At 44.5% G+C, this 23,871-nt stretch overlaps 1 protein-coding gene across 1 annotated transcript in view; it reads left to right on the top strand.

The window, feature by feature from the left end:
* Window positions 1-14,305, top strand: part of KIAA1462 (KIAA1462 ortholog) — a 15,533-nt gene extending 1,228 nt beyond the window's left edge. Inside the window, exons 2-3 of the mRNA XM_010022075.1 lie at window positions 5,872-9,524; window positions 13,868-14,305. Of these exons, the coding sequence (XP_010020377.1) occupies window positions 5,872-9,524; window positions 13,868-13,902 (3,688 nt within the window). The 3' untranslated portion in view covers window positions 13,903-14,305. The remainder of the gene's footprint in view (window positions 1-5,871; window positions 9,525-13,867) is intronic.
* The last annotated feature ends 9,566 nt before the right edge of the window (window positions 14,306-23,871 follow it).

The raw sequence follows: 23,871 nt of genomic DNA, 5'->3' as shown, positions 1-23,871 counted from the left end.
CTCCTGGCTGCCAGCTAGGATAGTGGACAGGAAGCGATGTGAGCTCTGCAAAGCAGTCCTAGGGCAGCACATCCCAGCCGCGGTGAAAGTCCCCAGGAGGAACCAGCACTTCTGGAGAAGGAAGGAGAGGACACAGGTTTAAAGGTAATGAGGAGGATTCTTCATGGTGTGTTACGGGTGAAGTAAACCAGACAGCAGTAAAGTGAGGGAAGACAATGAGAAAGAATGAAAGGGGAAAAGGTTTTGAAGTAGGGGAAGAGGGTGTGCAGGGGCGCCAGGGAAGGTGGTGCTTGGTCTTGGAGCTGATGTTACAGTATGGAGAAAAACTAGTGTGAAGAAGATACATGGCTGCGCTTTTTTTTCTCCCGTGCTGCTGCTCCCGCACCGTGTAAGGCAGAGCCTGTGTGCGTACGTGGTGGCAAGGGAGGACTGCTGCCTCCCTGCACCCCTCTTCTCCAGGTGCATCTGCAGGGTATCGCATGTCTGCCCCATGTTTCGGACATGGCAGAGGTGTCTGTAACTGCTCGTGATGGCTAAATACAAAATAATGCAATCTGACCGTTTAAACATCTCAAAACACAAGGAGTGGAACCTGTCAGTCTACAGCGTAGTTAAATATTATATTCTGGTTTTTAAAAGCGGCTTTTCCACATAAAATAGGCAACACAGCCCTGGAAATGGCTTTGTCACACCTTCATAAAGATAGAACTCTTTTCTTACAATTATTGTTACAGCAAACTCTGATTCCCGGAGAGCCTGTTGGGAACTCTTACAAGGCACTAGCAGATAGGAACAAGGGAAGACCTTTCCCTGAGCCGTGCCTTCCTTGCCATCCCTGGCTGTGCAGAGCCCAGCGCTGCGCTGCTGGTACGGGAAGGGAGGAGCGAGCCCTCTGGGCCAGATCCAGGAAAGCTGGCTGCAGCCTCAGTGCTGCCGCCCTGTTAGTGCCCCTCCTGACCCTGGGGCACATCCGAGGCACAGGGCTGCCATGCAAGTGTGAGCTGGTTTGAAACTGAGGGGAAGATGGCCCACTTTGGAATGTTTTGGCCTTTTACAGGCCATGGTGAACTCTGCGGGGGGGTTTGATCTCTCGCACTGTCTGGTTTCTGTGCCGTCGTAGGAAACAGGTTCCTGGTTCTCAAGCTGGGAAAGAACTGCACGCTGCAGAGATTTGGGAACCATTTAGGCCCAAAGAGGGGACAACCACCCAGCAAGATCCAGCATGAAGACACTGCTTTTTGGGCACTGCAGGCTTCCTGCAGCCATTTCCTGGCACTGCCTTCTCGGTGCCGCAGCACAGCAGGAGAGGGCCAGAAGAGGCAGAGTGTGGCCCAGCTGCCTTCACAGACCCTGACCAGCTCCACAGCAACCCGGAGCACGACTCGGGCTCCTCAGCCGGGGAATTATCTACACCACGCTCTTGCCCAGGCCACTCACTGATGTAGAAGAGCTAACCACCTTCCAAGCACCACAGAAGTGAGTGGCATTGCCCACCTCGTTGCTGCCTACGCAGACGGGTTTGCAGGGCTCAGGGTGTTTCATGGTGGCAGGAGTTGATGCTGTTGTCTCCACTCATCGGGGTGGTTCTGCTGAGGAACTTTGCTGAGGAGGAGGAGAGAGGCTTCATAGCAACTGCATGTGGGCACATCACACCGCCTGCTGCTGCTGCTGCTTGCAAGGGGGGAGTGACACGCCGGTGGAGCGGGAAGTAATGTCTTGCTCTATCTATCGCGTTGTTCTTCAGGCAGAGTGTGGGGAAGCGGATGGTGGGAGGGCTGTCCTCACTGCCCTTGCTTAACTGAGCATTAGGAGGTCTTACAGTAGAGGTTTGGGAGAGGAGACAAGGCGAAGAAAATGGGAAAGCTGACCCTATGGGTAGAGATGACTGGGTTCATGGGAGAACTCTCTCCTGCTTCCTTCCTGAGTGGAGAGAAGAGGCACTTTGCTTAGCTGTTTGTCTGTGGGAGGAACTATGTTGATAGCTGGCAAAGTTAGGCAGAAATAGACATCATTAATGAGATCACCTGCTGGAAATACTAGAGAAGTGTGCTGGTGTTTCCCAGTGCTGGGGCTTAGGAGAGTGTATGTGAGGATAGAATCCCAAACCAGAAGAGGAACTGCCGGTGTCCGGAGCAGCCCTCTGAAAAGTTTTCCCCTTGATGCCAAATCCTGGAAACTTCTGAACAGAGCCTCTTGGTTGGGCACAAAGCAGCTCAGGCACTCTGAGCTACTGGGTGCCTAATGCTTACCACTTGCACACTGGCAGCCAGAAACAGGGGCAGAAACTTCCTAGCGAGCCCTACAGTGGCCTCATTCTGCAGGGTTTTGACTTTGAAGCCTGCACCACACTCCTTCACTTCTGGCCCCATTATGTGCACCGTGAGGTTCTGCTGGTCAGTCACCCGAGGGGAACTGGGCAGCTCCCACCCGTTGCTATGAGAGTGGCAGCTTGGTGAAATGCAGGTAATGCAGGGTGGACTGATGGCCTCGTTTCTTGCAAAGACCTAAAATTCATAGAAAGCTAGCAATAGTTTGGGGAGTTTTTTGAACAGTTTTCATTAGATACAGAATCAATTTACAGCACTTCATGACAGCAAACACGATATTCGTTAGAAGCAGGCCTGTTAGAAAAGAGTTCTTGATGTTATAATCTACCTCCTTGGTCCCATGGGACCTCTCTGTCACTGGCACTTACATCTTCCTGGTTGGTCCCATGGGACCGCTCCATCCTTGGCGGCCCTCCCAGCTGTGAAGCACTTGCAAGCTGCTGTGTCTGGGTGTGCATTTCTTTGTGCATCAGTGCTGGCACATCATGGGTGAGACAGAATTCTGTAGCTGCATGATCAGAGACTAGCTACTGCTGAGAGGGACTCTGGGGTGTCTTCATTGATGATAATATGTCGTGGACATGAAGACTGCAGCATGACTGGTGTTTGCCATCCAAAAATGTAGCATTGCTGAGGCTGTAGTGGAGCATTTTGAACTTGGGGTGCCCCTTGGATGCTGCTTCTTCCCACCACTTCATTGACCCAAGACCCAAAAGTGTCATCTGTCCTGGAAGGAGGCACTCTCTGCTACAGCAGTGGCTGCAAGCAGTGTGGTTGTGCAGTGCTGCCCCACTGCCTGCTGCCTGCCTGCCACACCTGCAAGTGTGCACATGTGCAGGAGCTGCTTTCCATCCTCGGGAGCAGAGGAGCCTGGAGTGTCCTCGGGAAGGCTGTGGAGCATCCCCCTCCCACTGCACAGTGCAGTGCCCTCCTCTCCAAAGGTTTATGGTGCCCATGATACAGGCTGGCTGTAACCACTTCTAGCACCTGAGACAGGAGCTGGAGAGGCTGATATTGTCCATCTTGTGAATAGATCGTAGAAAAGATCAGGCTTAAAATGCTCTGAATACCTCCTTTTAAATGTCTTTTCTGCACTCATGTTGTAATGATGACGTAGTATAGGTTATGTGGTGGTTTGTATCATGTTCCGAAGTTCATTACTGGAGCCTAGTTATTAAGATTTGAATCTTTAAAAATAAAATCAATCTTTTAAAACAGCTTTTAATAAATGGAGGAACATCCTTTCTCTAACTGAAACTGTCCTAACTTGGGCTAATTTACTTTAATAAATGTCTGAGCTTGGGTTTTGTTTGTTTTTAAAACAGCAAACTAACCAAAACTCTTCTGTTTTAGTGGTTTCCCAGGAAAGAGTCGAGTAATGCTTCCTTCCCTTTCCTGATTTCCTCTTAAATCCTTTAAACAGCCAGCCCATTCTATTCCCATGCTGTTAGTTGAAACTGTTGGAAATCTCAATATTATTGTCTACCTTGCCTCCTTCCCCAGATGTTTTTATATTTGGGTTGATAAGAATTTGGGTTTACTTTGATTATGAATTAAGATTTGCAACATAGAATCATAGAACAGTTAGGGTTGGAAAGGACCTTAAGATCATCTAGTTCCAACCCCCCTGCCATGAACAAGGACACCACACACTAAACTATGTCGCCCAAGGCTCTGTCCAGCCTGGCCTTGAACACCGCCAGGGTTGGAGCATTCACAACTTGCTTGGGCAACCTATTCCAGTGCCTCACCAACATCACCTCTGGAAATTTAAAGGTAAAAATTTTTAGATGCTTTTCTAAACGACATGCTACCACTGAAGCAGGAATCATTTTAGGGAAGTCTGATGGTCTGTGTCAAATTAAATAACCGTAACAGTCTCTTCTGATCTTGGAATCTGTGACTCTGTACTTCCTGCAATTTCTGCAGGTCCTTTTACAATAATGGATAAAATCAAACAGAAGGAGCAATCTCTCCTTTCCCTCCTCACTACTGCTAGACACTATTTCATGCCCCGTTTTGTAAACGCAGGTACAAATGGTGCCATAGCACTATGGGGATGAGATGAAAAGGTAGATCTGATAATCTCAGAAGGAGGCAGCATTTGTTCAACTGCATGTCTCCACATGCAGAGGGGCATGGAAATATTCATTGTCCTTGCAATCAACTTTCCAATATAGTAGGTATTGTTATATCTCACTGATTAGTGAAGATGTCTATTACTTCCTGGGGTTCAGCAATCAAACTGTACTTTGTGCTTCAGTGGCAGAACATTTTGTTTGGATGTTACGTCTTAATCCAGTTGAATTAATATGAACAAGATACCAGTTTGATTTTTAAACTTTTATAGTCATAGGATGAAGTTAATATACATAAAAGAAAATTGATGTGGGTCCGGGTTGCTTAATTTTCATTCCAAATTTTAAATTGTATTATGTTTTCACAAACTATTTAAATAGATCAGGGGGTTTTAGTAAGAAAGAGCCAGATGACTGTTTATATACCTTGGGGTGGAGGCAAGAGAAAGAAATTCTTGGGTTCTTCATCTACATACTTGTCCTATTTCTGTCAATTTTGATTTTTCTTTCCACTCTTATGCTGGTGGCAGCCACATAGTGTAAAGGCAGTTATATTGTTGGACACCTCAGGTACAAGAATAGCAGAACACAGTTCAAGTAGAAGATTAATTATTTATATAGAAGGGTACCTATTTTGTTCCACAGTAATACCTAAACCAGTTTACACTGTTCAGAACACACAAGCAGCTTATTCTGTTCATTAAATTTGTGTTCTGGATTTCTAATCCACAATAAAATATCCAATGTCTTTCATATTTCAGTTGTGGATTGCTGGAGTTAATCCCTCTTTTATATGAGAAATTTATTCTTCTTTTGAGGTATTTCAGATTTTAAATATTGGTTCCACCTTGATCAGAACTGTGCTGATACATCACCATTGTTGTGGCGTGTGTCATTTAGTCCAAAGCATTTTAAAGAAATTCATTCCCTAAGAAAGATGAAAAGAAACAACACTGGAAACAACATGTAAAATTTCAGTTCTTACAGTAGGATGCAAATCATGTTTCTTACAGAATGTATCTTATGAAATAGCCCTCCATCTATTCTCCCTACTCTGCTCTTTGTATTGCTATTAAACTTGTGTACCACAGTAGTCCCCTTGACATCTATAGATCTTGATTTAGCAGAGTGCAGAAATAAGTTCAGGACAATCATTTCTGGTTTTCTGGTGTCTGTCAAGGAGGGCTGTGCATGTTTGCACAGCATGTAACAGTGTGCATTTGTTTCTCTCTCTAACAGCTTTGCATAGCTAACAACGTGCCAGCAGAGCATTGGTCCCTTCCTTTACTCATGTTAATGACTGACTTTTAAATCCTCTCATTAAAATCGTAATATCATCTAATTGCGAATAGATTACACAAACCCCATCGGCATAACTCCACATTTGACCTCCTAATGTGCTTTACTCATAAGAGAAAGAGCAGGCATCTGTGCAAACTGCCTGTGACACTGCGTTTCTTTTTCAGGGTTTATGACAGGCCTCAATTAGCACGGTCTTCCCAGCCCAAGACTGATAAAGATCTTGCCTACTGGAGAAGACGAGGACAGGACTTCAGTGTGCTCGTGGGCTATTCCCAGAAAGCTGGTGTGGAAATGAAAGGCCTGGCTGCAGCCCCAGGGGCAACCCGGCACCCCAAGGAGAGTCAGCTGAAGGTGGGCACGGGTGCAAGGTACAGCAGAAGAAGCGGCTTGCAGGAGAGCTGTGAAGTGCCCAGTGACTGCAAGTGGCAAAGTATGGGAATGGAAAGCTGGAACCAGCCAAAAAAGGTAGGGAGGCAAATGTCTGAGGGTGACAGGGAGAAGCTGCTTCAAGAGCTATATTCACTGACTCTGGGAGACAACGTACTGAGCACCCACAGCAAGGGGAAATCACAATCACTGCCGAGGGTCCTTTCACCCGAGAGCATGAGGTGCGTGGAAATGCCCTCCCTGACCAACAGTAACAACTCACTCAGCGTAACTAAAGCCCCCTCCTATCCCCCAAACAGACTGAACGTAGAACCAGCCAAGCACCATGAAACAGGAGGCCATCTCCTTCCCCTGGTGAAACCCAAGTATGGGAGACCTCTCAAGCCTCCCTCCTACGAACTGCAGCGGCAGACCAGGGCACCTGCAGATACTGTGGCTTTCCAGGACCACTACCAGAAAGATGAACCCATCTCCTACTTAGCCAAAGTTAATGAGCCAAGGCAGGAGGCTTGCATTCAAGACTCTGGTTTGGAGCCCCCGGTCTACGTACCTCCTCCTTCTTACAAATCCCCACCTCACCAAAACGTGACCCCGCATCCTCTCAGTGAAGTGCCTAACACAGACACGTATGCCAGCAGCAATCAGCAGGGTCCTGCAGAGCGGGTTGTCCCCTGCCAGCGTCCAGCCGTGAATACTTTAGAAGCAGGGGGTGACCCTTGCAAGGACAAACATCTTCCTCATGGGAAGCAAAGCCATGCAAGGCACCCTGCTGACTACCTGCGTTCTGTTCAGTATATTCCCTTTGATGATCCTCGGATACGACATATTAAAATTGCACCACCGGAAGGTCTTCAGGACAACACTAAATACACTGAAAATGCACGTAGTCCTAGTTCTGGTGCTTTGCAAGAGAGATCTCTTGAAGTACAGTACAACAGTGCCTTTCTGGATGCATCAAACTTGTCCAATTCTGCAAAGGGCGAAAGAACTTCCGTCAGCTCCACCCATAGCAACAGATGGTTGGCACCATCCATCCGAGATCAGGAAAACTGTGCCTTGCTGGACCAAAGAGACAGTTGTAGCACAACTAATCACAGCCCCCGTAATGAAGCCAGTGTGGAGTACACAAAAGGCAAACTTTCTGTAAGAAATTCACATATGGACAGCACCTGTGAGACTGTTACAAAAGTGAAAAAGTTTGAACCTGGAACTGGGATGCAGAGCAAAAAGAGTTCAAAGAGAAGAATGAATGAAACTATATTTTGTTTGGTCTCTATCCCAGTTAAATCAGAATCCAATCTGCCAGATACAGATAGGAACAACAACATAACCCAGACCCCTGATAAGAATGGGTTTGATAACAATGGGGCTTTGCAAGAACAAAGTCTCTTAAGTATGTCTTCAACAGACTTGGAGTTACAAGCGCTTACAGGAAGCATGACCAATAAAAATGAGTTACAAAAACAAGAGCTGTGGAGACCAGAAGAGTTCAAACAAATGAATGACCTCAGATTTATTCAGCCTGCAAAACACAGAGAGCTCAAATACTCTGGCTCCTGGCCAGGTGATCAGTACAAAGACCAGCAGACACAGACCAGTTTCACAGAAGAACCTGAAAGCCCTCAATTTTTCCATGGTACAAAGCCTGAGCAGCCCAATAGTAACAAACCGCTGTCTCCAAAGCTCCTAGGGTGTACAGCATCCACGATAGGGTCAAACCAGACAGGGTTACCTTCTGACGAGAGAAGCTGCAGGCAGAGCACTTACGGTATGAAGGGTCAGATATACCTCAGCCAGTCTAGCAACAGTGCATTTTCCAGGACTGCCACCTCGGTCCTTCAGGCCACCTCCCCAAAAGCCCACCGGAGTCAGCCCATGTCTGCCCACGAGAGGGAAACTGGCCTTCTTCCCAAGGGAGATGTAATTAAGGGAGAACCAGGTGCTCCCTGCAACAGTAAAGAGCTGTTTGGGCAGTTCCTGTTGAAGCCTGTAAGTCGCAGACCCTGGGATGCAATAAGTGAGCTAGAAAGTTTTAACAAGGAGCTGCAAGAGCAGGAGGAGAGCACAAGCAGTGAAGAAGATTTGGAAAGTGCTGCGGCTTCCCCGCAGTCAGGTGCCCTTATGCAAAGGAAGGGGTCCAGAAATGAGAAGTTGAACCAGGAGCTAAAACACTGTGGGATTTCGGAAGTGGTTGTGCCAGAAGGGCCTGTATTTAAGTCAGGAAGAGTTAAAAGTAAGTCTGAAAGTTGGAGTGTGGGGACGGAGCATGGTGGCCAGCCAGGCAGCATTGGTTCTCAAGGCTCTTTGCAGCCAGGAGGGAGCAGTGAAGGAGTCAGACCAGCAGATGGAAGTCTGATAACAGAAATGAGGATGGGGGAAGCCAAGAGCAGAAAAAGCAAGCAGCCAGTTCACAAGGACCCTCTCCAGAGAGTTTTGTCCAGTAGCCCAAGCAGTTCATGTCACAGTAATCCTTTCAATAACCCTGTCTTGCAGGCTATGAGTGAAGACCAAAATTACCTAGACTTTGTTAAGCTGAGCAAAGGTGCAGCTCCCACAAATGATACAGTAGTAGAGAGAGGCTCGATAGTACACTTGTCACTAACAAAGAGGAACCATGGGCGCTCAGAGCCAGATTTGAGGTCAGTGGGACTTGATGTAGCCCCAGGACCCGGTGCTGACAATTCTGATCACTCTTCAAATGCAAATGCAGTGGAAATCCCTGTGAATGAGTCATTGCAGGCAAGAGCTGCAAGAATTTTAGGTATAGATATAGCAGTGGAGTCTCTCCTTCCGGATGACCTCCTTGGGCCCCACCCAAGCACTAGCCCTGCAAATGGTGCCCAGGACTTTGAGTCATCAGTAGGGAGCACAGTAAGTGACAAAGAAAGAAAAAAAGAGAGTTCTTACGAAGGCAGACGTAAGTGTGGCTGGACAGAGAGTGCTCTCTTTGTCAGAGCAGGAGGCCGATCTTTATACCCTGATGAATGCCAGACTGCTCACCAGGAAACCAGTGCTAAACCACAGGTAACGGAACAAGTTCTTGAACAGCCTGTGAGTCCCAGCCACGGTGAGGACCAAAACTTGGTTTGCAAGTCAAATGTGTATCAGCATTCAGAAAAGAGAGTGAGAAGCACCTCAAAAGTGATAGAGACACTCCAAGGCAAGCTCACTTCCCCACCGAGCCGGACTGCCATGGATCGCTTAGTGCGAATGAAAGAAGTTGACTCTGTGTCCCGGATGAGACGTCTGAGCATTAAGAGCGCAGACTCAGGAGAGGAGGTGGATGAGGAGAAGCTGTCAAGGGTACAAGAGGAAAGAGGAAGCAAACTGGCAAGCTCAGGGGCTGTTTCCAAGCGTGTTATCTCTCTCAGTGAAAATGGATATTTAGGTGGAATGGACAAGAAGAAGAATGACAGAGACTTTTCTTTAGGTAAGACCCTATTACAGGAGATCCGGATGGGTGCTGTTTTCTTATGTAATGGGCATGATCGATTTGCTTATGCCCACATAATGCTGCTCAAATAGTTACAGGCTGTAGGTGGTACTACCCCCATCTGGTTCCCACCCCTTTGCTCTCCTTGTGGAAAAGATGAGTGTTCTCTGATCCCATTTTAGGAAAAGGTACTGTAAAGCTCACTTGTAATACTGAAACTCATTCACAGAGACTGGAGCGCCCTCTGAGGTCTTATCTCTGTCTAATTGTTCCAGGGAACAGCCAGCTTCAAACAGCAGAGTTCAAAGATAGTCACTCTAGAGCCAGTGTTTGGGAACGTGGTGATTTAATCATAGCCTTTCCGTGAATACCCATTTTTTCCCTCTCTTATTCTTGAGTAGACACATACTATATCAGAGTTCAGAAGAAACTAAAAATAAAAATCTGAGGTTCTTCTGTGAAGCCCCTGGGAAATGTCTGCATTGAGAGGCCTGGAAAATTCTCTCTCATGAATATTTTCCAGATCAGCTGTTGAGAATAACTGTTATCCCCAGGTCAAATGGAAAGTTGACTTTCTCAGTGAACACCTTTTTATTTTATTTCCCCCATCCCCCCTTTTTCTTTTCCTTTTTTGTGTTCCTCATCTCTCAAAAGCATATAAACTTGTGTAGCGCATATGCATCCCCAAAGTAACATGAGCCGTTCTCTCTTCAGAATGGTTTTCATATGGCCTTGTGTTGAACAACTGAAAATCAGTTGTTGCCATACATCTGTGTAAAGGGATAAATCTCCCAAGCCACCTGTCTAGTCCATTAAATTAATTGGAGTGAGCAAATGTATGGTGTGAAAGTTGTTAAATTAATATTAATCTCATCCTTCCTTTTTCCATCCTCCCTGTAACAGCTAACCCTTTACCTTGAAATCTGCACAGGTTATTCATTAAACTTCACCGATATAAATCTGTTCACAGTTTTCCAGTACAGAGAGACAGAAACTAAATGGAGCATACTTTAAAGTGGATTTATGTATTTCCATCTGAAGAGAAATGTATGTCTTAGTTCTAAGCATTGACTCCTGCAGTCTTGCAGCCTTTCCCTTCCTGTCTTCTTTCTGTATTTCACAGCTCTGTGTCTCTTTCAGCTTTGAACTGTATTTCTCAAAACCAGATTTTCCAAACAGGCTAATTCAGCGTTCTTGTACCCATCAGGTCTGGTATGCCCCACATGCATTTCATATGCTTTCCTCCCTTGGGGTTTCTGCTGGAGTGAAGAAAATAACTGCTGTGGTGACATGACTTCAGGGATGTATCAAAACAGATTGTGCGTGTTTATTGGAGATTTATTCTGCAGTAAATTAGGTCTAAATTTATCCCTCTTGCTGACAACGCCAGGCTTGTATTCTGCAGTGTGTTCCCTGTTGCAGCATCTCCCTCATAGATGTAACAGCCTTCCCCACTCCTGGATAAGCATGGGTGTCCCTGTTGCACACATCCAGTACTGCAGGGTAGCACACACTCACATGGGAGGGGCAGGCATCTCCTCCACTGGTCTCTTCCCATCCAAAGAGACCCTGAACTGTTGATGGCCACAAGATCTCCACCTTACCTTAATGAGGCAGGACTGAAGATTCATGTTTGTAGAAAGGTCTAGTATTGTGTCTTCCACTGTTAACTCTCACTCCAAGTTCCCGATCAACTCACTGGTACCCTTGACAGACAAAATGAGAGTTAAGCATAGAATGACAGAATGGTTTGGATTGGAGGAACCTTCAAGGTCATAGAATAGTTAGGGTTGGAAAGATCAACTAGTTCCCTGCCACAGGCAGGGACATTTTCATTAGACGAGGTTGCTCAAAGCCCCTGTGTCCAACCTGGCCTTGAACACTGCCAGGGATTGGGCAGCCACAGCTTCTCTGGGCAACCTGTGCCAGTGTCTTACCTCATAGTGAAGAGCTTCTTCCTAATATCTAATCTAAATCTACTGTTTATCAGGTTAAAGCCATTCCCGCTTGTCTTATCACTACATGCCCTGGAAAAAAGCCCCTTTCCAATCTTTCAACAAGATTTCTTGTTGAAAACCTTTGTATTTGTAGCTTTTAAAGAGTAGATATTGCTAAAGGACATTCTATTTGGAGTGAGGTAGGGTGATGTTAGTCTTATGATTGCAGGATGGGCCCATCATAGAGGCCAGAGCCCTTAGCAGAAACAGGCTTTCACATGTATAATGCAGCTTGGCATATGAACAGTCATCTCGGAGTAAAAGTTCTGACGAAACTCAGTGCAAGAAGCTCGTTTTGCTATGCAAATACTGCCATTAGAGGAACACAACCAAATGTTCCCAAATGCAGTAGATGTATTTTCTCCTGTGCTGTTTGAAGACTGCTTCCATGAGGCTGCTGATCTGGCTTTGTAGCTGTAGAAAGCATTTCAAATGAGCTTAACCAAATGCTGAATAAACATTTCTGTTCAGTGCTAGAACTCCAATGTTTGTCTCCCCTGAAGTGTGGCATATCCTGGTCCTTTTCTGTCTTTGGTTTAGGTGCTGAGGGTGTGTGGGTCAGCTTCCAAGGAATAAACTGGAGCTACACAGAGACTCAATGTCTTGTGGCCTTATTGTGTCCCTCCACCTCACTCCCCAAAACAGTGAGCACCTGCAATTTTGTGGGGAGTTCTATTACTGTGAATTTGTCTGGCCTTAGGAAGATCAGGTTTCTGGAATGTAATTCCATTTTTATTCTTAGGTCAGCCTCGCTCAGAACAGTTCAGCATTTTTGGGCGTTCTAGCAGTTTAGATGGCAAAATATTTACAGTGAAAAAGATGTTACTGCTTTAGAGGCATCTTCCCACACCATCAGTTCATTAAGCTTAGAAAGATGCAGCGTTATCCTGGAGTGCACTAGCCCTTGAAAACATTTTTCTCCTTAATTTTTTTTTTTTTTTGCATTCATGTGGCATCTGTTTCTGAAGTTTGGAAATACCAGAGGAGGCTTAATAGTGATAAGCAGTTCTGAAAACATGGTGTTGCTGGCAGAGACTCCTTTCTTGACTGGCCTAGCGATTTGAAGAGAGTAGGCAAGAGAAGTGATAAAGGATCCTGCAATACGAATCCACCCACTGGGGCCAAATCCAGAAGTTCTTTCTTAGCCAGCCCCACCTTGATATGAGTCTGGATGCTGCAGTTGGACGCTTGCACATCAGAGTGGAAATTTCCCTCTGAGGACCTTTATGCTTGTTTGAATGAAGACACTCACATCAACATAAAGTCCTGAGGGTGAATGTTTTACTCTGAAGTGTGATATTTATTTGTGCAACTGTTTTCATGCTCAATGGTTCAAACACGAGTGCTGTGGGAGACCAGACTACGGGAGGGATGTTTAAGGTTAGCATAGATGCCTGGGTTGCATAAGAACAGCAAGTAGCACATGGTAGCACAGGCTGCAGTGCTGGTTTGTCCAGGCCCCTGTGTTCCTCCATGCCATGACCACGCATCCCCAGGAGCCCAGGGTAAGTCAGATGCATGCATGATGCCAGAGGGCAGGCAGATCTCACAAGGCAAAGCCCTTTCAGTGCAATCGTAACCCAAAGTCTCGAAGGTGAAGGAAAAGGCTCATGTCTGCTCATTTCATGGCCAATGTTGGGATAAATCCAATAAAAAAATGTAATAGAGGAGTGTGCTTGGGGATTCAGGAAAAGAAAAACAACATATGGTCTGTCCTGTGAACTGATAAGAGGTGGGCTCAAAATGAAGAGCAGTACTAGTAAGCCAGTCCAGTGCTTTAGTGAATAACGTTCAAAACGTGAGCTGCAGTTCTGCTGACCGAAGTGAGACAGTCTAGCCATAGTGATGCAGCACAGCTGTGCTTTTCTGTATTCTGCTGAATTAATCTGAAACCAAGAATTTGCAATTGAATGAAAAGACCCTGATGATTGGATGGCATCATCACTTCTTCATCCAGCCTTAAACACCCTGCTAGGATGTTTAAAGCATTTACTTGTCCTTAGTGTTCAGTACAAGGGGCGGCAAATCTTAAGTCGTTTTCTTCCTGTCAAAGCATCTGAAAACTAGAAGTAGTCACTTAGCATTCAGTGTGCGTATCCTACCCACCCAAGGCTTTTCAAGTTCCGTCTCCGTGCATTCGATCCATGTTGTTCCCAAATTACACTTGCGTACGTACAGAATTTGGGTCAGGAATGTAGCATGTATCATTAAGGCTGTAAGTCCAGTATTAGCTTCTTTTTTTAAAATAAAAACTAGGGAAAAGAGGTCTCATTTCCACAGCTAGCAACATTGAATAGATTGCATGATACACTGTTAATAGTATTTTCTTGGGTTTTTTTCCAGATGCATATGACCCCACCAAAGTTGAAAAGGTGTGAGATGAACGAAGAGAATAGAGAGACTTCTGTTCAACTAAGAATGTTTCACTGATTTTTCTTTTTCTTTTCTTTTCTTTTCCTGGGTGCTCTTTGTTTGTTTTTTTGTTCTTTGATGCTTGGAAATTGCCTCCATTTGTGGTGTTCATGGTGTACTGATAATGCCTTTACCACTGCCACTAGGAATTAGCTATTTGTATCTGAAACTGTTGTGGAGACCACAGAAAAATCTGACTTCTACATCGGAACCATCTGGCTTTGTAGCGTTAAGACTTAATACCTACCGTTGGCAAAGAGTTTTTATCTGAACTCTATTTCAGTCTTCAGTGGGGACGATGAAATGCATGAAGTGAGGCTTTTGAGCTTTCTCTTTGGTGTAAATGTAAACGTGGGAGATTAGTGAAATGATTTTTAAAAGAATGTGAATTTATAAGCTAAACTTCTAAGCATCTACAGTCTAAACTTTGTTTAACTTAAGGGATTTTTGGCCATAAGTAGAAAGTGCTGCTGCACTAAGTCATAGAAGGAATGTGAGAGAATGGTAGCGAAGACCAATTGCGAAATTATTTCTGACTTCCAGAGTTTGAATTTACTCAGATTAAATACTTACTTGCCACCTAGAGAAAAGAAAAGCAAAAACCCCAAAGCTTCTAAAAGATGGAAGACTTTCGTAGTACAGTGTACAGAACGTGTAATTATAGTAGCTGGCAACTAGTGTTTCAAACCAATGCAAAGTATACCACTGGCTGTTTTGCACTCAGTATTACCTATTTTTGTTTTGCTGTTTAGAAATTCTTTATATGAAAGAATAGTAGCTGGTTTAAAATAGCCCATTTTAACAAAGTAACTATATTTCTTGTTACAGAATACTATCTATTTTTCTACGATGTAAACAATTGCTAACAAGTGGCAAGTATAAAGAAGTATTATTATTATTATTATATTTTAAGAAGACTTATCCCTCTGAGTGAAGGTGCCCCAAGCAGATTTCATTTGTATATCTCAATGCACACTCCATATCGCCACATACTCAGTAGTGCTACCTTATTTTGTTCTGAAAAGAGCCATCTATGTATGTATGTACTACAGTATTTTTCCCCACTCAACCTTTGGATCGTTCTTGGAGCCACTTTCTGAAACACAGCTGGGAACTGCCTGGGCTGGTGTTGCGCTGCCATTACATTCCAGTGGCAGCCCTGATCAAAATGTGGGTTTGGATCTCAGTCCCAGTGTCTCTGAGTGGCTCAGACAAAATACCTAGTTTCTTTCTTTTACTTTATTCTCTTTTACAGATTATGGGTTTGAATTTGGCCAGTGTATAAAAAATAAACAAAACTGGGTTTAATTCTTCCCTGAAGTCAATTGATGTTGCTGGGGAGGAGTTCAGGTGTCTTCTTGATGGCATTTAAGTACATGGCTTTAAGTGTATTTTATCTGCACATACAAATGCATGAATTACAGAATCTACAATAAAGCCTATGCATTCTGCTCTTTGAAACTAAATTAGCCTGCATAGTATGTGTGTTTTTAAAGCCTTTATGTCCACTCCTGTGTGTTTTTTTGTAAGTACCTGTGTCCTAACATTCTTCTGATGACTTGTTCATGTACTTCACTGGTCTATTTTACTGGCCTTTTCTGTTTTTTTAGCATAATTTTATTTTTAAAAATCTAGTTTCTTGAAGTATTCTTTCCTAAGTCTGTAATTTTGAAAGAACGATGGGGAAAAACACTCATCCTGTGTTTTGGCAGCAAGAACTTCTTGTCTGTAACACATGATTCTGTTACATATGGACTATTTAAAGCTTGTTTGAAAAGCAAATGTGGTCTATAATTTATTTTATTAACTCTCGTGTGTGCTGTTGTTGTTGACAAACTGTTCCCTCCACTCTTACTATATCCACCTTACTTCATCACCATCTGCTACATCTAGGGGCTAGTAAATAGCTACAAAACACATTTTGTCCACCCTAGCCTCCCCGCTAATTCTGCCCATAGAAAAAACTAATTCTGAAAAGGAGCTGCTTCAACTCTCATCATCCCATTTACTAGTAAAGCTGTGATGCCTAGCAATAATTTGAAAGTTTTAATTTATCCTTGATTTCTGGAGAACTGTAAATTGTCTCATACAACCAGTCATCCTACCTTCAGTTCACTTCTCTGTGGAACAAGAGTTTTCTGTGCATTTTATGTTCTTCTGATGGGGAGGGGTTAACTGACTTTGCAACATGTCTGTCTCATCCCTCATGTCAAGTAATTGCTTTTCCAATGTACGTAAACAGCCAAGATCTTTTAAAGAAAAAAAAAAAAAGGAAGAAAGGAGAAATAGGAAGCAGCAATATTTCAGGGAAGATTTTGTTGACCAAGAATGAGAAATTAAAACCTAGGAAGTTAGTAAGCTGCAGTAGTATGTGACTGATCAGTGGATGAAAGGCTAGTCTCAGTACTGCTTTAGAAATGGTGTATTCCTCTAACAACACTGGTTGTTTCATTTGATACTATGATACAGGCAGCTGAGGAATACATGGAGTACAGTTTTATGAATAACTGTGCCTCAGTGTTTCTGCAGTACCTGTGCCATAATTAAAATGACAGCTATCAGAATGGGCTGGATGGTACCACAGCTGAATGCCTTTCCAGAAACCTTTTGCCAGTTGCAAACAGCATCCAACAAAAAGCTCCTTTTACACCAGATAGAGTTAAAAACCATCTGGGGCTGGTAATGGCAAGGGCAGGAGCTCAGGGCCAGGTAATGCAAAAGAGGATGTGGCTGGCTGTTTCCAGTGCCTCCTGCAACAGAGTCTTGTGACTGTGGAGCAGCAGTGAAGAACTGTGCGTTTACCTGTATTCTCAGGAGGAAAAGCAGAGCTAAATCACATTGTTACAAGCTTTTTTGTATCCAGCTTGTGCTGTCGTTGTACTGCTGTAGTAGGGGAAGCTGGGGCTAGGTGACAGGTTATCAAAGGGCTTGAATGCAAAGGCACTGGTTTCAAGAGTGTTCATGGAAATACATGCAAGAAACCAGGGCCTGGTTTACACATTTCAAAGATGTTTAATGGGGAGACTCCTCAGGGGAGGGATAGCTAAATAGGACCTGCTTCTCCTTCCATGTTGAAATCCAGAACGGACAAGCAGCCTAAGTGCTTAGTGACAGCCACAACGACTGGTGGCAGTGCTAAGGTGCTAGGAAGGCAAACAATGAAGACAAACTTTCAGGCCCTTTCGTCTGAGAAAGAAGTCACCTATGAGCTTCAGGGCTGCTGACCCATCCAAGGCCTGCTCTCCCCAGCCGTGAACTGACTGGGGTGCAGCAGGTGGAGGTGCCCAGGCTGCCAGGGTGGTTGGTTCGGAAGGGGGAAGTGCTCCCTCCTGCAGTTCCTTGAGCATGAACTAGAAGTGTGCTTCCAAGAAGAATCACTGTTTTCAGACCCCGCTCCAGCTTCCTTACCAGAGGCGTTCTGAACTTGGGCAGAAGAGTGGTCTGAGAAGAGCTCAAAAGTTTATACTTCAAATCTTGCTGCCATCACAGCTGAACAAGGTGGGGTGAGGAAGACGAAGGAAGGAAACCCAGTGACTCAAGATCATTGGTAACTGAAATGCCCAGTGCTATGCCTGGCTAAGCATCACTTGTGAGCTACTGACTCCCTAGGCATAAGGACTGTTGTATTTCGTATCGCACATTTGACAGCAGGTTAATCTTTACTGCAAACCACTGTATTGTGTATCAACGCCATCAGGTTCCCTAGATTTGGCCTTTGATGTTGGGAGCAAATAGTCTGTGTACTGAAACATGTGATAACTCTTGAAAAACGTGAAGGACACCATATGCTGAAAGTGGTAGAGAATGACCGAATTAATCTGCCACCCTTAGAAAATAACCAGTCCCATCAAGCTTTTTTAAATATTGGAATTTAGTAAAATATATTTGTTTAATATCATAAATCAATATTATTATCTAGGGCTGATATTCTGTTGCCTTTGCCCCATGGACAGCCCGCTGAATGTTAGTTTATAGCATCTGACCTTCTCATTGGGTTAAAATACTGATGTTTTCTTCACTGCCCCTTTTCAAAGACAAAAATAGAGGAGTGATTGGGAGAAAAGTAGAATAGAAATGTTCTTGCATTTTAAATGGCAAAAGTTCTTGCAATTGCAAAGTGAGCTCTTCTGTCCAGGGTCAAGATCTGATAGAGGCAAGTACATGTGAAAAGTGAATCTTTACTTGGCAGGATCCATCAGCTCAAAGAAGAGAGACAAACCAGTGTCAAATGGAATGGAAAGGATTGACAGCTTGTCAGCCTTTTGAATGTTTTCTGTAAAGCTGTCCTTTTGAAGGACACTGGTATTTTCTTTGTTGAGGATCAAACGATTCCCTAATTTCTCTCAACTGGTGATAAACCGTGATTGCTGCACTCCTAATCTACTGGAGTGAGATTTAATTGCAAGTGGAGTCTACAAACTTTAAACCTCTATTCTTCTGCATCATCACAGTAAAGTATGAAGCTGAAGATTTCATGAGATGATGACTGTATCACTGAATTCATTAGAAAAGTTGGGGAATTGTGATTTAATTCTTATTCAGACTTGCATGAAAATGTTTGCTGCACCTCCCCTGGGGGACTAAATGAAAGCTGTTTACTATTAACTCTATTTTTAAAGAAAAAATATTTTGAATAAAGAAAAAGGGAAATCCTGATATCTACAGCAAAGCCCAAAACCACAATGCTACCTCCCACCCATGCTGAGAAATATGTTTGCAATATGGCTTGCAGAGCTGCACAGCAGGGAGAGGGTGAAGGGAACATAAGTCACAATTGACCGACACATGGCTGAGATTAGAAATAACAATGTTATTTCCCAGCCAAGAGAGACCACAATAACATGCAGATTATAAAATGAAGGAGGAACTTTCCACCCTCAACAGCAGTAATCTCTGCCTTCTTTCAAGCTCTGGATCATCACAGTAAATAATCAGAACCATTCTAAAAGCCATTCCTAACCTGGAAGGAAAACAAGGAGGTACCTGTGCTAGACAGTACATCAGTCTCCTTGTGCCTTTGTCCTTATACAATGCAGTTATTTCTCCACACTGACTTTCAAGGTACTGTGGCCTATCTCCAAAATTAATATTATGTCATTGTCACGGTTTTCTGCTCAAACTGGCCCAAGGGCTGATTTAAAAGGATAAAAAGAGAGGAAGTAGGAGTAAGCAACTACCATAGTATTTACATGATATCAGAAAACGAACGAGTTTTAAGAAATCTTTTGTAATTTTTTCTGCACAAGGCAAATACTCTGTTTCTGGGCCTATGTGTAAACCAGAGGGGCGCTATCAAGAGCAGACATTCTCCAAATAAAGGTTTTGCATGGATATGCTCCCCTGTGATGTTGTTGATGTCGTTATCATAGGACAAAATGCAACATGTGCTCTGATGTTTGCACTGCCTTTGAGAAAGATACATATATTGGTGAAGTGTTAAAAGGCTGCAGTATTCTCCAGGGGGCTGCTACTTCAAAACCTGACATGTGGCAGGTCTGTTACACCACCAGGTACAGAAACTGTGTTTACTTGAAAGAATTACTTTCCACATCCACTCTTCCTTGGATCAGCACAGACTGTAGGCTGCTTATTTCCAAATTGTGTTCTGTTTGTTTGCTACCTTTAGGACACGTTCTGCTTCTGTGCAAGAGTTGATTCCTCCTTTACTGCCTGGCAACCAGCCATCTGCACTGGGTAAACCTATGGTGTCAGAGCATTTTCCACTCCATGTGAGTATTTTCCGCTCCCTTTGCACAAGCTGATATGGCAATGGGATAGTTTACTTTGGCCACGTTGCAGTAAAGAATGGCACACTCTGTATCTGTGCTGATAGGACTTCAAGAGAGCTAAGTTCTCAAGTTAATATAAAAAATATTTCTTTTTTTCTTTCTTTTTCAGGCAAAACTGTAGGCTGCTCATGGCTAGAATGTGCAGCTCTGTCTTTTGTCACTGGCTCAAAAGCAGGTTAGACCTTACTGTCATGCTCACATATACTGCTGTATAGAAGCAATTGATTCATCCTGGTACGTCTCATCTGTCATCAGCAAACCTGTGGAACAAAAGACTTCACAGATGTGGGAAGGCTGAAAATAGAAATCATTGTAGCAGTTTTGCTTTCCTTTTCGTTCCATCATCCACGCAATCTGATCTCACTATACCCTCTCCTTCCTCACCACTTCAAGCATAAAAACCTCTGATCCAGCGTAATCCCATCTTTGACCCAATTTGAATCTAGAAACTAATTTTCCTGTGTTTTTCTGCTGGTAGGAGAAAGCAGGCATTCAGTTCTTTCCAGTTGCTGATGGGTATTTTTTCTGTTTCTATTCTTCAGCTTAATTTTGGTCCCTGCCTCAATTCACGCCTATTGTTCACTACTTTTTCCAGAAATATCCATATGTATAACAGAACTGGCCCATTTGTTATCAGCTACAAAAGGAGGAAGTCTCCAGGGTGATCTAGGAACCCAGTTGTCCTGTTATTCTGAGACCTGATGCTTCAAAGCAAGGGGCTGGCCATGTTTTTGAGAACCTACACACACAGCCTGGTAGGAAAGGTGAAGGCATGAGGGCAGAGACCTTTCTCTGCTCCACCCGCCAGCATCCACCCTCTGTCAAAAAGGTGGCAACTGTATCAAGGCTGATGATGTTGGCCCACACCAGCAGGGAGCCACCCATCACTTTTGCTCTTGGATGTTAACTGGCCAACACTTCCATGAAATGCTTTAGTCAGGCAAATGTTCTGCTGTCTGCCACCAGACAAGGACAGGGGCTGGCCAATATAGCCTATGCTCCCTCCAGACAAATCTGTAGGTGCTCAGGCCCACCCTGGCCTGCAAAGAAAGTCAGTGGGAAAACATAGCAGTGGCTAAGGGCCCTCACTCAGAAGATTTCTTGCCTCCCAGCTGCAGGGCTTCCCTTCACTCCTTCTCCAGAGCTAGTTGGAGCCAGCAGCGCACTCACCCCTAGCCACACTAGTCCACACATGCCTGACCCCTGGCTAATCTCAGACAACCCTTCACTCTTATCTTACTCTACACACACCTCATCTTCTTTATCTCTCCCACTGACCTCTTACAGCCCTAGAGCCCATTTGACCTTTTTTGGGTAACAATGGTATGCATCCCGAGGTTCAGTTAAAACTGTATTATCTCTCTCTGTGTTCTGCTCTGAATTTTCCCTCTCCTGGGGGAAAGAGAAACAGCCCCCTGGGAATCCCTTTGCACCGTCTATGCAGAGAGGTGCTAACACCAGCCTGGGAAGTGTCATACCTCAGGGCATTATGCAGAAAGGAAGGAAGCCAACTCCCTCCTTTTAGCCCTTGAAATAAGAACGCTTCTTGTAACCATAAGCAAGATCACAAAAAATGTTTGAAAACAACAATGGTAAAAAACAAACGAACAACCAAACCAAACCAAACTAAACCAAAACACATTAAATCTCTTTGAGGTGCTATACCGCTGCTTTGTAGCAGTGTATATCAAAGGTTAGCTGTAGCTACTTTGCCACTGATTTAACAGCCAGTCCTTGGGAAGAGCTGGGTGGACAGATGTTGCCCTAACCAGGGAGCTTCAGCTTCGCCTCTTACTCCTTCCCTATTCCATTTTACCTGTGGAGTATTTCGCCTCTATTTCTATGTACTGCCCCAGGTGTGCCCTCAGCCTCAGTTTCACTATAGCAGCAACAGCAGCCAGTAAGTTGAAATCTGCTGAGCAAACAGCGTGGTGACCTAGCCAGCTTGTGTCATTTGAAGTGGCAGGGTTAGGACATTCTGTAAGCATGAAGGCTTGTCATTTGTCTCAGTTTCTCATTATTATTGTAACATAATGTTTAGAGTATAAAGGAAGTCCTCCGCTCTCCCTGTGGTGGGTCACACTATAAATACCCCAGATGGCACAGGACAAGGAGGGCTGTAAAACTCAGGATGTGGGTCACAGGATGACTGTCTGCTGCTGTCTGGGAGAACACGATAATAAACTCTTGCAAAGAATTCTGATAACACCACATGAAAGGAGTACAAACACCATGGAGGAGATCTTTGGCTGCTGTAAAATGTGACTGCTCTCTTCACTTCATGATACGCTGCTTTTCTTATTTCCTTCCCTTCTCAGCCTCCTCTTGACTGCTCAAGGCTGAAAAGTATCCACAAAACTTTTTTTCCATTCTGCATTACTTTTCATCTCCTTCTCCCTCTCAGTGCAGACACACCTCCATGTTCTTGCAACACCGTCCTTAACCTAAGCAGCTCTCCTACCATCCAGCCACTTCAGCTGAAGGTCCCCTGAAGGAGAATAGCACCATGCCAGAAATACAGGGCCTTTTCCTCTGCCCCCCAGGAATCACAGTCACTGCAGGAAGGTGAGGCAGGACAGTCAAACAGAGGCCACCAAGCTCCTGGGCCAGATTTTAAACGGAAACATTCCTTATGTAAAAATCATCCTTTATTCCCCTCAAGAAAGGAAAAACAAAATTAATGAATGTCGTCAACTCTCGTAATAAGGGGATGTTCATGGAGAACATTGTGCCTTTTTATTATTAAATGATTACTGGCTATGCTGTTAGTGTTTTAATAACCTCTGGATAATGTTTTTGATAACAGGGTTAGAAAGATGACTTGGGGGGAGGGAGTGGGAATAATGAAACTATTGTAGATATATTCCAAACCTCCTGAAATCTCTTTGAAAACGCCCTTCACCTGCCCCAAAGTAAGTTTTAACTTTTGTTATCTGCTCACCTCCATATTCCTCCCACCACAACCACCAAAGCCTGGTGTGCACAGCTCTACAGAGCACAGTTCTCTCTTCCAACTGAAGTTATGATTTAGTGGTTGGTAAATGGTGACTGCATATATATCTGTACAGTTTTGCTCACTGCTTAGAAATCACACTGGTTTAGCTGTGTGAGTGAAGCAGTAGAGTTTTGTGAGAGAAGTCCACATTTCACCCAGACAGGGTTGAAAGGTGTAACTCATGCCTCCTAAAGCAAAGATTTAGCTCTCTTCTATTCTCCCTCCCCCTGAGATAGGGACTGCCCTCTACTGTTTAATCAGCAGGATATGCCCTGTGACATAGACATTAGCTGGCTGAAGAGCTGTTAATGGGTCTGAAAACCATATCCTACCCTAGCCTCCCTCCACTCAGCCTGTGTGGGAGAGGCAGGGAGCAGAGCAAGCAGCATGGAGAGGGAAGCGGAGACCCCTGATACACACAGCTGTTATCTGTGATAAGCTGCATCCTGTGCCATGCTCCACCTCGCTGCAGCAGGGAAGGCGTTTGAACTCTGAGACCCTTTCTCAGCTCAATCCCTATCTGACAAACACACAGCAGGCAGCTCAAGAAGAAAGCAAAGTTCGACCCATCCCCAATGACTCAGTTTCTAAGACTTCTGACCAATTTCCTAAAACTCTGCCTTAGGGAATTTTTTAGTCAGTGTCGGTACATTTGAACCACATAAATAGCTGAAGGAGTTCATAATAGCCATAGAGCAGTGAAGCAGAGAGGTCGAGGGAAACAAAAAACTCAATTACACGCAGGCAGGGCAGTAAAAAAGCCAAGCTCCTTTCAGGAGGGTCACTTGTTTAAAGTGGCTGCAGCTGACCTCTGATCTGTCAGCCCGCAAACCTCACTGGACTGTGGTTGCTGGCTTGCGTGCCCCCTTTACAGGCCGTTTGTAACCACTGCTCTTACTCTGACAGCTGGGTTTGACTGTGCTCTCCAGTGGAACCCCCTGGGAAGGCATCATCAGACCTCCTTCCCCAGTGTTCTCCTCAAGGACTCTCCACCCCTGAGGGTGAAGGCATCAGCAGAGACACAAATCAAGCTAGGAAGTGCCTCCTTAACTTTGGGTGGTGTTTGTCAAACACTTGTTACCCCTTTTGGTGTCTACTCTCTTTTTACACAGCAGGGCACAACCACCATGCATGAGCATCAGAGAGTCAGC

Source organism: Nestor notabilis, unplaced genomic scaffold, assembly GCF_000696875.1.
Source record: "Nestor notabilis isolate BGI_N333 unplaced genomic scaffold, ASM69687v1 scaffold31589, whole genome shotgun sequence".
Lineage (NCBI taxonomy): Eukaryota > Metazoa > Chordata > Aves > Psittaciformes > Psittacidae > Nestor > Nestor notabilis.
This window is presented reverse-complemented; position numbering and strand designations above follow the sequence as displayed.